The 12,784-nt window shown below is 34.5% G+C and overlaps 1 protein-coding gene across 1 annotated transcript in view; it reads right to left on the bottom strand.

Annotated features, from left to right (window-relative positions):
* LOC129755761 (uncharacterized) overlaps positions 1–7,879 on the bottom strand; it is a 151,426-nt gene extending 143,547 nt beyond the window's left edge. The window contains exon 1 of the mRNA XM_055752397.1: positions 7,046–7,879. Within this exon, the coding sequence (XP_055608372.1) occupies positions 7,046–7,084 (39 nt within the window). The 5' untranslated portion in view covers positions 7,085–7,879. The remainder of the gene's footprint in view (positions 1–7,045) is intronic.
* Positions 7,880–12,784: the final 4,905 nt, after the last annotated feature.

The following is a 12,784-nucleotide window of genomic DNA, read 5'->3' on the forward strand; positions in this document are numbered from 1 at the left end:
TATTCATTACATTAAGATTGAATATCTTCAATGTGATTCTTAAAAGAAAGATTCCGATCAAGTGTGAGTCCCAAGTACTTCACGTGATCAGACCATTCTAAAGAAACCCCATTAAAAGTTATGGAATGATTTTCATTAGGTTTTAAAAAATTTGCTCTTGGCTTATGGGGAAATAAAATAAGTTGAGTTTTGGAAGCGTTAGGAGAAATTTTCCACATTTTCAAGTAATTCAAAAGGGAATTTAAATTTTGTTGCAATCTACTGCGTACCACCCGTAAATTTCGACCTTTGGCTGAAAGCAAAGTATCATCAGTAAATAGTCTTCTACCTTTTCCTTCTGGTACATCAGGAAGATCAGAAGTAAAAATATTGTATAAAATAGGCCCAAGTATACTACCCTGAGGGACACCAGCTCTAATGAGTATCCTTCCAGAGCATGAATTTTGATAGCTTACTTGCAAAGTTCGGCTAGTCAAATAATTTTGAATAATTTTGGTGAGATATACAGGAAAATCAAATCGAGCTAATTTAGCTACTAAACCTTTGTGCCAAACACTGTCAAAAGCTTTTTTAATATCAAGAAGAGCAACACCAGTTGAATAACCCTCAGATTTGCTAGCGTTAATCATATTAGTTACACTCAAAAGTTGATGTGTAGTAGAATGTCCATGACGAAAACCAAATTGTTCATCAGGGAAAATAGAATTCTGATTAATGTGAATCATCATTCTATTCAAAATAACTTTCTCAAATAGTTTACTTAAAGAAGGAAGCAAACTAATTGGTCGATAACTTGAAGGCTCTGAAGCACTTTTTCCAGGTTTCAAAATTGGAGTTACTTTGGCATTTTTCCATTTATTGGGAAAATAAGCCAAGTGAAAACATTTATTGAAGATTTTAACTAAAAAATTTAAAGTGCTTTCAGGCAACTTTTTAATAAGAATATAGAAAATCCCATCTTCCCCCGGGGCTTTCATATTTTTAAATTTTTTGAAAATCAATTTAAGTTCATCAATATTTGTCTCACAAGAACTTTCAAACACAATTTGCTTAGAAAGAATATCATCAAATTCTAGGGAAATTTGAGCATCAATTGGACTTACAACGTTTAAATTAAAATCATGAGCAGACTCAAATTGTTGGGCTAATTTTTGAGCTTTTTCTGAATTAGTTAAAAGGAGTTTATCCCCATCTTTCAAAGTAGGAATTGGCTTCTGGGGCTTTTTTAGAATTTTAGTTAATTTCCAAAAAGGCTTTGAGAAGGATTTTATGTCCTCTACTGCTTTAGCAAAATTTTCATTACGAATGAAATTTAAACGACGTTTGATCTCTTTTTGAAGGTCGCAATAAATTAATTTCAAATAAGGATCCCTAGTTCGTTGAAACTGGCGTCGACGAATGTTTTTCAGTCGTATCAAAAACTGAAGATCATCATCAATTAAAGGTTGATTAAATTTATGTTTAACTTTAGGTATTGAAGCGGCTCTAGCATTGACTATTGAAGTTGTCAAATTTTCTACAGCCAAATCAATATCTTCAATTGAATTCAGTGGAACGTTTACATTCAAATTACGTTCAATAAAATTCATATATCGCTCCCAGTTAGCCTTTTGAAAATTAAAAGTTGATTTTAAAGGGTTTTCAATGGGACTTTGGGATAAAGAAAAAGTTACTGGAAGGTGGTCTGAATCGAGGTCCGCATGAGTAACTAATTGACTACAATGCTCGCCTAAATCCGTTAGAACCAAATCAATTGTGGAGGGATTTCTAATTGAAGAAAAACAAGTATGCCCATTAGGATATTCAACAGTATAATAACCTGCAGAGCAGTCATTAAACAAAATATTCCCATTTGAATTTGATGAAATATTATTCCAAGATCAGTGTTTTGGATTAAAGTCACCAATAATAAAAAATTTAGATTTATTTCTGGTGAGTTTTTGTAAATCTCCCTTCAAAAAATTTTTCTGTTCACCGCTACATTGAAAAGGCAAATATGCGGCAACAATTATAATTTTCCCCATAGAAGTTTCTAATTCAATTCCAATTCTTTCTAAGACTTTTGTATTGAAAGAAGGAAGAAGTCTAAATTTGAGACGACTACTGATGACAATAGCTACACCCCCACCTTGTCGATCAAGTCGATCATTTCGTAAAATTTTAAAGAAAGCATTGCTTTTCAAGTTATTGTCTGGCTTTAAAAAAGTTTCAGTGATGGCAGCAATATGTATGTTTTGAGTTTTCACAAATAAAAAGAACTCGTCTTGGTTAGCCAGCAAAGATCTAGCGTTCCAATTCATAATATTTAAACATCTATTTGGATCCATGAGGGAATCGTAAAGTCATAATAATTTTGTTAGCATAATTAAAAGAAGTTTGGAAAGCTTCAAACATTGAATTTGCTTTCAACATAAGTTGCATCATTTCCATTAAATTTTGATGCAAAAATTTTAATTTTTCCTCAGTAATCTCACCCAAATCAACAAAATTGTTAGAATCAGAAGAGGAAGGAGAAGAAAAAGTATTTGAATTTCGAGAATTTTCCCAAGCCTTCGCATGAACGTTGAGACTTGGTTTTTTTCCCATTTTTATTAGTTAAACCTGAAGAGGGCAACCCATTTTCCACCACCTCTGAGAACGATAAACAACGAGTCTGTGGCGCAGAATCAGCCCAGGTAACATTTAAATCACTTCGGGTATTACCCAGCCATGATTCCAATGTAGGCCGAGGCTGACTGCGAACAGGCAGGTTGTTTGCCGGTCTGACGTGTGTAGACGAAAAAGAGGAAGGAGGAGAAGAAACTTTTCTGGAAACTTTGGGGTTTTTCCAAGAAGCAACAATTTTTGCCCTAACGGGACAATCTAGAGAATTCGAGGAATGATTACCTGCGCAATTCGCACACTTAAAAAAATCTGTGTTTGGCTTATCACCACCAAAAAGGCATTTAGATTTTTCATGATCGAATGAGCCGCAAAACATGCATCTGGCATTCATTCTACAATTTTTAGTGCCATGACAAAAAGCTTGACAACGACGACATTGCGTAATATTTTGTAAAAAATTGGTATGGGATTTACGAAAAGGTTCAAATTTTACTCGACAATGAAACATAAGACGAGCCTTTTCCAAAATTTTCAAATTATTAACCTGATCCTTTTTAAAATGGATCAAATAAAGTTCAGGAGCAAAACCAACACTACTGGTATTATTCGTGTTGGTTCTTTTCCTCATTTGAATTACTTGAATTGGAGAAAAACCTAACAAAGAATTTAATTCATTTGTGATCTCATCCGGTGTCTGATCGCCGGTGAGACCACGAAGTACAACTTTAAAAGGACGATCACCTCTAGTGTCATACGTAAAAAATTGGTGTTTTTTATTATTCAAATAATTTAAAATTTTTTGAAAATCATTAAAAGATTCCGCCAAAATACGAGCAGTTCCCCTTCGACCGATCTGAAAAGAAATCTTCACATCCTTGACGGAAGTGACGATTTCTTTTCGAAAGGCATTGAAGTCAGGAATCGTGACCGTTATTGGTGGAATCTTTTCGTTTTTAAGAGTATAAGAAGAAGAAGAAGGTTTCTTAGTACTCTTATCAGAATTAAATATGAATATTTCCTCATCACCGATGTTATGAAGGACATCGAATGAATTGGAAATTTCAACTTTTTTGGCAGATGGCCCTGGATTAGGTTCGGCAATCCGTTTTCTTCCGGCCCTTGAGCCGGCCGAAGACTTCCCTATGCTGGAAAGAAAAGAGAAAATATGAATAAAAGAAAATGAAAATAATTTTAGCACTGAAAAGTGCTGATTGGAATACAGGTAAGGAAAAAATAAATAATGTAAAATGTTCCTGCAGGTACACAGCAACGATACGATGCTCGGGCGTACGTGTTGACGGCTCAACGGTACAGATGGAAGTGATTTAGATTTTGCTATATTTTTGCCAAGGCAAGGGCACCTTTGTAATGGATCAATTTCTTTATTTGAAACGGCTCATATCTTGAGGCTTTAAAGAGTCAAATTCGTTTTGTATATTTTCTTTATTTGAAACGGCTCATATCTTGAAGCTTTAAAGAGTCAAACTCGTTTTGTATGTTTACAATAGTTTGCTTAGGTTTAGATCGTCACTTTTTGATGAAAACAGGAAATAGATAGGGAATTATGAAAATGAAAGGAATTGTAGATGATGATCACTAGCTTTTAGGAAAAGGTTAATTTCTAACATGTGATCAATCATGCCTGCAATATTTATACGATAGAGTACCGCATTGAAGGAATAGTGATTGGATATGAGGCGAGAAAATATATGAATAAAATCTTGGCTCAGGTCCAATCCAATCAATCAGGGCTTAAGGCTTAAATACCCTTGGGATAATCAAGTAGAGCTACCGGCCTTCTTGAACGTTAAATATCACAATTTTTTGCCCCACGAAAATTCATCTAGTTCAGTGGTTTTCAAACTTTTTTGACTCACCACCCTCTTTTTAAGAATTGAAAAGCCTTAATGCCCTCCTGAACATTTTTTTAAATCTAAGAAACAAAATGATGATTTCGATAGTTGAAAAACCATGAGCTTTTGGCATTTTTGTTGTTGTAAGACAAAGTTCGAAATTCATTCAAATTTATACGATTTCCAGGACAAATACTTTAACTTAAAAATTACCAGTTTGTTTTGGAAACAAAACAAAAATCTTAAATTTTGGTAATACATTTTTTTTATTTGTCATTACCAGACCAAAATAAATTACTATTAGGTCAGTGACATGACGTAAATAGGAGTATAATAGCTTGATATAAACATTTTTAAATTATATTTAAAACATAAAATCTTAAAATGACTCCTGTTCAAAGTAATGCAACATTCACGTCTTTTAAACTTTGAAATAGACTCTGATTATTGAATTCCGACAATTTAAATTTATATCCAAATATTTTTGAATTTTTCGATGACAAATGATACAATTTAATTTTTGAATCAATTGAATTAAAAATTAATAAAACAGAGCCTAAAATAAAAGTTCTCTTGGCCTAAAGATCAGAATTCCGAAATTTTCAAACACTGAATCACAGATATTGCCAATTTACACAGGTTTCTTTGAATATTGTTTTGTTCAACATTTAAAAAATTGTTCAATGTTTTCTTTTTTAGATTTCCATTCAAATTAAAGCTTTTAAAGTATAAATAACCCAAAATAAACAAACGAAATGAGCACAACGATCGTAACAAAATCTGTACCAAAAAAACTGGTAGTGTTCTAGAAATGTTAATCTTAAAGCTGCTTGTCTGTAATTTGATGTTTAGTTCTGTAAAGTAATTGTTGGACATTGAACTTATTCGTTGTCATTTCAAATTTACGTTATTTGCGTCAGTGAGAATATCAACAAATTGCGGACCGTATACGAGATACAGTTTCGTTAAAAAAAAGATTGAAATCGCGCAGAGCAGCGCAAAAATCTTCAAATTTGACAAAATGCCATTTATCTCACAGTTTATATTGTTTCATGAAACTTTCACACAAATTAGATAAACTTATAAACCCTTCATTTAATGAGTTTTTAACATTAACGGGCACTGGAAAGAGTTACAGTATGGAAAATTGAAATCGTAACTTTGTACAATTTTACGTTTTTATCTCAAAATTTGATGAGATTATGTAAAAAAGTATATTCTAGAATGTGGTCAAATTTGATCAAAGTCGATCAACGCGTTCAAAAGTTGAAGCGATTTAAATATCTTTAATTTTTAATGCTGTTGGTCGATTTGGATAATATTTGGTCGCATACTAGAATGTATTTTTTTACTTAATCTCATAAAATTTTGGGATGAGAACTCAAAATTTTGCAAAATTAAAGCTTATTTTGTGTGGCAATCTCAATTTTTCCAACTTTTAATATAAAAGAAATTCTCTTCCTCCCGCGAAATGTTCAAAACTATTGGAATGAAGAGTTTATAAGTTTACCAAGCTTGTGTGGAGGATTCAGTAAAAATATCAACTGTGAGAGAAATTGCATTCTGTCAAAGTTGGAACTTTGTGCGCTGCTCTGCGCGTATTCATTCTTTTTTTAGCGCAACTGTATCTCGTTTTTTTCACTTGCTGCTAGTGTGCTACTCTAAGATGCATAACTCAAATATTCTGAAATAAATAATTGAACATCGTTCTACAAAATTAAACACGAAAAATTCCGTAACTTAATGTTGTTAAACTTGTAGGATTTGGTCCAGTGGATTCTGAGGCGTGGGATGCCAATTTTGGTGTTTCCAGGTTTATATTTCTTCGCGGCCCTTAATGTGTTAATATGACCTCACCGCCCCCCTGAGCTCTTCCAACGTCCCCCAAATTTTAAAGTTGAGCTCAACGCCCTCCAGGGGCGGCAGGGACCACTTTGAAAACTACTAGTTATCTACGGGCTTATAATTCGTTTTAACTTTTGGAGCAAATAAATTTGCAATTGCTATCAAAAAAGGTAAAAAACGGCAATTTTCAATTTTTTTTCCAAAAAGATATGTTGAAAATATGAAAATGGAATCAAGCATCCCCCCATTCTCCCGTAATTATTGATATTTATTATTTCATAAGAAATTGAGCTATCCATAAAACCTTAATTTTTATTGTGCTTTAATTACGCTAAGGGATTATAATTACAAGCACTTAGAAAAATTGAGTTGACGTTTGTGCGCTCTGAAACTTTTGGTTAATTAGTAATACCTATGGACACAATTTCGTGTTTACTCACTTCTGGTTTGTTTTTGTTTAAGACAAAGAACATAAGATTTAAAAAACAAATATTTCTACCGTCAGTTCATCTCGATTTTCCCCATTTTTCATGTGAGTTTGTCTAACTGATGTAATTCCACAAATGATATTCAACGGGGTTCATGCGAGGAAGCACCAATTACAAATTACACACTTTCAATTTCCTTGACCAACAATCACACACCGTCAATCAATTCGGTTTGATTGCGTTCTCTCACCCACAATTTTCCCGCCAGTTTCGTGATCAAGAAAATGTTTTCCTTCCGTTCCGATTCGTACTTACCAAGTAGATGCTAAACAGCAGTATCGATATGTTTCCCATTTTTGTCTGCCTTTTCGGTGCTTCCTTTTTCTTTACTATCAGTTTACACGAGACGGCAGTCGATGATGCGATTATGAATTCTGGGTGAGTAGAGCTATAGTATAATTTTGTTGCCTCTTTGAATTTCCCTTCTTCGTGCCTGAAGTGTGTGGGTGGTGATGAAAAGTCGGAAAATTATGGGTACTTTTACCGAGGCTTTAAACCTGTCGACAAAACGATCGGCACTCTATTTGATAAGCACTTAATAGCCGGAACCGGAGCTTAAATTAAACGACGAAAATCTGGATTTTCATCGATTTTACGGTTTGATCGTCACTTCGTATTTGGTTAAACTTATTTGTTTATTCAACTTAACGTAGGCACTTTAACTCATCCGATCACAAAACTGTCAACGTCGGCTATTTTCATTCATAGGTTGCACAATTCGAATTTTCGGTCGACACTTTTTGAAACACTCATTCTGGCAAATTGGTGCCCATTATTTTGGCACATGATCGTCTCACGATCGTTACAATTTTCTGCCGCACAATCGCACTAATCACATTTTTTTTCTTCTTCGCTAGCTCAATCAATTCCCTCACAATCCACCATCATCGGTTTCCACATTTACGAAAAGTTGGAAAAACGGTCGCGCACCGAAGATTGCAATCTTTTGACAAAAATCAAAACAAAAAAAAATGCACACCCTCTCATCAATATTAATGGTTGAAAATCAAAGGAAAACTATCGAGGGCTAAATCATTGACACCCCAAATAGTCACCCCGACTCGGAGAGGGTTGAAAAAATGCGTTCGATTCGTCGGCTGGCCAAAGCGCCACTAACTTACTAAAAACTGACTCAACTCTAGCCCAGCTGCTGCTGATGGGTTAAAACAAGCCGAAACCGAGCAATCCGACCGAACTGGACCGACCCACAGGCAGGCGCAATGTTTTGTTTTCATCTTTCTTGCCAAGCGCGCGCGTGGAGGTTTGCAAAAGTTGGATTTTTGCGCGACCATCGCGGGTACACGCGGGTAACTCTCGTACGCCTCACCACCTTATGGGTGGCACTCACGAGGTGGAGCTCACTAGGCCGGTTGTACTAAGGTTTTCTCGTTTTTTTTTCTTAAGTTTACAGCTTGCAACTGGTTGAAATGAACGGGTTGAGTAACTGTCGAAATCGTTTGAGTGGTTCTGTTTATGTGGAGCTCACTTGAGCAGAGGCGCAGGATTAAAACTATGAATAAAGGACGATGGATTTACGTATTCCATACCATTTTTTTCACTACTAGAGAGCAAGTTAAGGAAGTAGAGCCATTTTTGGAATTGGAGGGTTTTTGATAGGAGAAAACTTTCTGTTAGTGTTAAAGACTCCTTGTTTTTTGCTATTTAGGAGAGGAAGAGGAAAAGGGGTCCTCATACAGTTTTTTGCAAATCCCGAGAATAGACCAAGCGAATGTAACCAAGTTTGGTATGGGAGAGTGGGATATCATGGGCCACATTTTTCTATGCTCCATAGCTTCATTATTATGAGAGATAAAATGATAACAATCAATGGTATGGTATTTAACATTTTCAACGTATCATAAGGCATTTTTTTTAATAAGACATTTTCCCCAAGTTCTGACTGTTTTTAAAAAAGCAAAAATTTTTGGATTTCAAAAATGGTGGGGAATCGTGGGCCACCAAATCCAAATTGGCTAAATTACATGCAAATTTTTTGAGTTGACCCAAACTGTAAGTTCATAATTCATTTTGTTACATTAAAGTAATTTTAGATGATGAAATTAAAAAGATAGTTGTGTATGATAGAAAAGTTTCGAAAACCTGGTTCGCGAACGTTTCGGCAAAATTCCTGATAAAGAATTGACAAAATATTTCCATAACTCTGCATTTAGCACAAAAAACTTGACATAAAGGGTGATACGGTCAAAATTTGGTCAAATAAAAACGCGTGTAAATCGGTGAAATCGTTTATTTAAAAAATAAAATAAAATTTCTTTTTCAAGTTTAATTAGTATAAAATTCAGGAAAAATATTCAGTTAGGCTCCGCTTTCCAAATCCGAATTGCCGGGCCTTACGCTCAACCCCTGCCATCAGATTTTGTACAGCCACCTTGTCCACCTTCTTCGCCGCAGAAAGCCAGTTTGCCTTGAACTGCTGCTCGTCCTTAGCAGTTTTTTGGTCTTCTTTAGGTTTCGCTTGACAATAGCCCAGTATTCCTTAATTGAGCGGAGCTCTGGCGTGTTGGGAGGGTTCTTGTCCTTGGGAACCACCTGCACGTTGTTGGCGGCGTTCCACTCCATGGCATTTTTACCGTAATGGCAAGATGCCAAATCCGGCCAAAACAGTACGGAACAACCGTGTTTCTTCAGGAAAGGCAGCAGACGTTTATTCAAACACTCTTTCATTTAAATTTCTTGGTTGACAGTCCCTGAAGCTATGAAAATGCTGCTTTTCAAGCCATAGGTACTGATGGCTTGCCAAACCAGATATTTCTTCGCGAACTTTGACAGTTTCATGTGCTTGAAAAGATCTGCTACCTTTCCCCTTCATTTTGCCGTATAAAACTTCTGTCTCGGAAGCTGCTTGTAGTCGGCTTTGACGTATTTGGCAACTTTTAGTGATTTTGCCAGCTTTGCGTGCGGATTTTCGCAATGCGCGAGCAAAATTTTGATATGCTGATCTTCTTCCTTGGACGGCATTTTGACAACTGAAGGGTGAATTCCAAAATCAAAATAGGAGCACCATTCTACACACACACACACAGACACACACACACCTTCAAAATGAGGGGTGTCCAGGTTTTTTAAATGCAAAATTGAAAGAAATACGTCAAGTTGATATTGACCAAATTTGGACCGTATCACCCTTTATAGGAAAAATGTATTTTTTGAATGTGTAAAAAATCATAAAAATATAGGTAACATAAGGTACTCCACAAAATGTGGCCCACGATTCCCTACAAGCTATGATTTGCAGATGGTTTTCGTTTGTGTGACTTATTGATGTTTCATCAAACATTCTTCTTTCACGTATCCTTTCTTTCGCTAGTTATTTTTCTTCTTCGTTTTTTGGTTTTATTTTTTTCTTTCACTGTCTGCAATTTCCTGGCTGTAAAACTGGCGAAATATTGAACTTTTTCCTTCGCTTCGTAGAACTTCCTACAAAAAATTCTTGTTTAATATTATTAAAGTCCTGGAAGGTACAGTCCCCCCACAATCATGGGTCACACACAATTATTAGTCACCGATCTTTAAAACTGCTGATATCTACTAGACCAAAAGAAATTATATCAAATTATTATTTTTAGTTAATCGACAATATCATCAAAATGCATTTAAAATATTATTTGTGCGTTTGATAACAGTAAAATTACTGTTTGAATACTTTTTATCAAAGGTAAACTATAGAGCTGTGGAACTATCGCATAAAATTCCAATGTTATAAGGTTGACATCTTCAACCGTTAAGCCCCTTATGCGGGTATTTCAAAGATTCCAACCAAATGAATTGGTCCCATATACGCACAAAAGAAGAGTTTACATTTTCCAAATAAAACTTAGCGAATGAAATGCAAAAATTTAATAATATTTAGCAAAATAAAAGTGACCCATAATTGTTACAGAATCCACAAAGTTCCACACAATCATGGGTCACTTTTTCGCGAGCAAAACAAAACATTTCTTGGTTGCTAGCTCAACCCAATTGCCCTTTGAACGTATACTAGCGAAGAATGCCCCTGAATGTTTGAAAAAAATTTGTTGATTTTCATGTTGATATTCGGGTGTTGCCATGGACTTCTATGTGACTAATAATTGTGGGCAATATGACTAATAATTGTTAAAAGCTTCAATTTTGACCCATAATTGTGGTTTTGAAAAACGTTGATTGTTTCGGTATATTATTTTATTTTTCAACAAAATTGGAATCAAAATCATGTTTGAAATCAAAGAGGGAATATTTAATGACTGAAATTCATGCAAAGCTTGATGTTTGGTCCACTAACACCCGAATGAACGAACATTTTGTGGTGAAATGATACCTTAAGTGACTAATGATTGTGGGGGGACTGTATCATAATTTTTTCAGTCCAGTTCGGCGCATACGAAATTTATATTAGCAGTGGTCCACTCTTTTTTAAAAGATACCACTTTTTTAAAACCAAAAATTTTGTTTTCTTTTTAATTTTTTTAAGACTTTTCATCATGGTCTTTATCAGTGCTGGGAAATATGGCTTCTTTAGAGTAGTCGCTGAAGACATGTATTTTTTCTTTATAAGGTCGAAGTACTTATCTCATGGGACCTAAAAAAGGAACGTCTAAAGGCTGCGAAATATGTGTAGAGTTCGAAGGGAGACATATAAAAGAAATGATGAGTAATTCGCACGAAGTTAGAACTCGTGTAGAAAAATGCGCATTAACGTTATCTCCGATTGCTGCACAACAATATGTAGAATATTTATGTTTTTTTGGAGCTCAAAAAGTAGCTTCAAAGCTGTGGAAAACGCGATTTTAGCTTGGCTCATTTTCACCTCCATTTGTACATTGTGAACACTGCTTTAAAAAATTGGAATAACTTTTAACATATTTAACCAATTTGTAGAAGAAGCACTGATTCTGGTTAAGCAGATCCTATTGAACGTATTTATCAGGAAAAAAGCCATGAAATTTGCTGGTGCTAGTTTACACATGACAAATTTGTGAAATTGTCATTATGACTCTGAATTTATCTTGTGTAAAAATTCGAACACGATACTGATACTTATAAAGATATTTAAAAATCAAACCTTTTGTCATTTTGGCCCATAGTCACCCCACAAGATGGTATAGTGTTAAATGACCAAATATTTGCACAAATTGAAGGCTATAGAAATTCATTCAGCACCTCTACATCTGAGGGCCTCATTGACATTTTTCCTGCTGTTGGTTTTTTGTGACGAATGATCGCTATTTGTAAAACCAAAATTCATCGGTTTCGATTATTGGTAGATAACTTTATGTAAACTTGTTGGCGGTTTGATTGTGTCATTAACTTTCTAGATAGCGATGCCAAAACCGGTCGTACTCAACAGTGTATTATTTACAACTTATCTGATTTTAAATGTTAATTGAAAACATAATTCATTGCCAAACAGAACATTTTATTTTGGTGATAGCTACGTTCCTTGAGACTGGACATGAAAATTTTCTAAATCGTTGTACAGTGGTCCAGAAATTAAATTTAGCGGGAAACAATTATTTGTGTCTTTCCCTTAAGTTTGATGTATTTGACAAACTTTTACAAAGGGTTAAAGGCGGTAATTTTGAATGAAATAATTTTAAGATGGTTCATAAAGTTTCTGAGATATGAAAATTTATTTATAACTGTGATGAGAAAGAGGCTTACATTATTCGACAATATTGTAGAACCAAATAATTTATGAAACTTACTCGAAGACATTAAACATTTATCTTTTGAAATTAAAGTTTTATGGCAATTTGTTTTCATAAGGTTAGAGTGGTCTAACAAAAAACAATTTTTTTGTTACATCTTTTCAGTGTGATATCAAAAATATTCGTTCGGCAAGATTTTAGATTTTTATTATGTGCACCTTTTGTGGAAAATGGAATACAAAATGAAACAAATCCCTCTATAAATAGGCCAAAATAAACTTGTGAGGGGTATTTCGCCCCTCATAAAAAAAAGTTATTCAGTTATTGATTAAAATGTCAACAATAA

This window comes from Uranotaenia lowii, chromosome 3, assembly GCF_029784155.1.
Source record: "Uranotaenia lowii strain MFRU-FL chromosome 3, ASM2978415v1, whole genome shotgun sequence".
Taxonomy (NCBI): Eukaryota; Metazoa; Arthropoda; class Insecta; order Diptera; family Culicidae; genus Uranotaenia; species Uranotaenia lowii.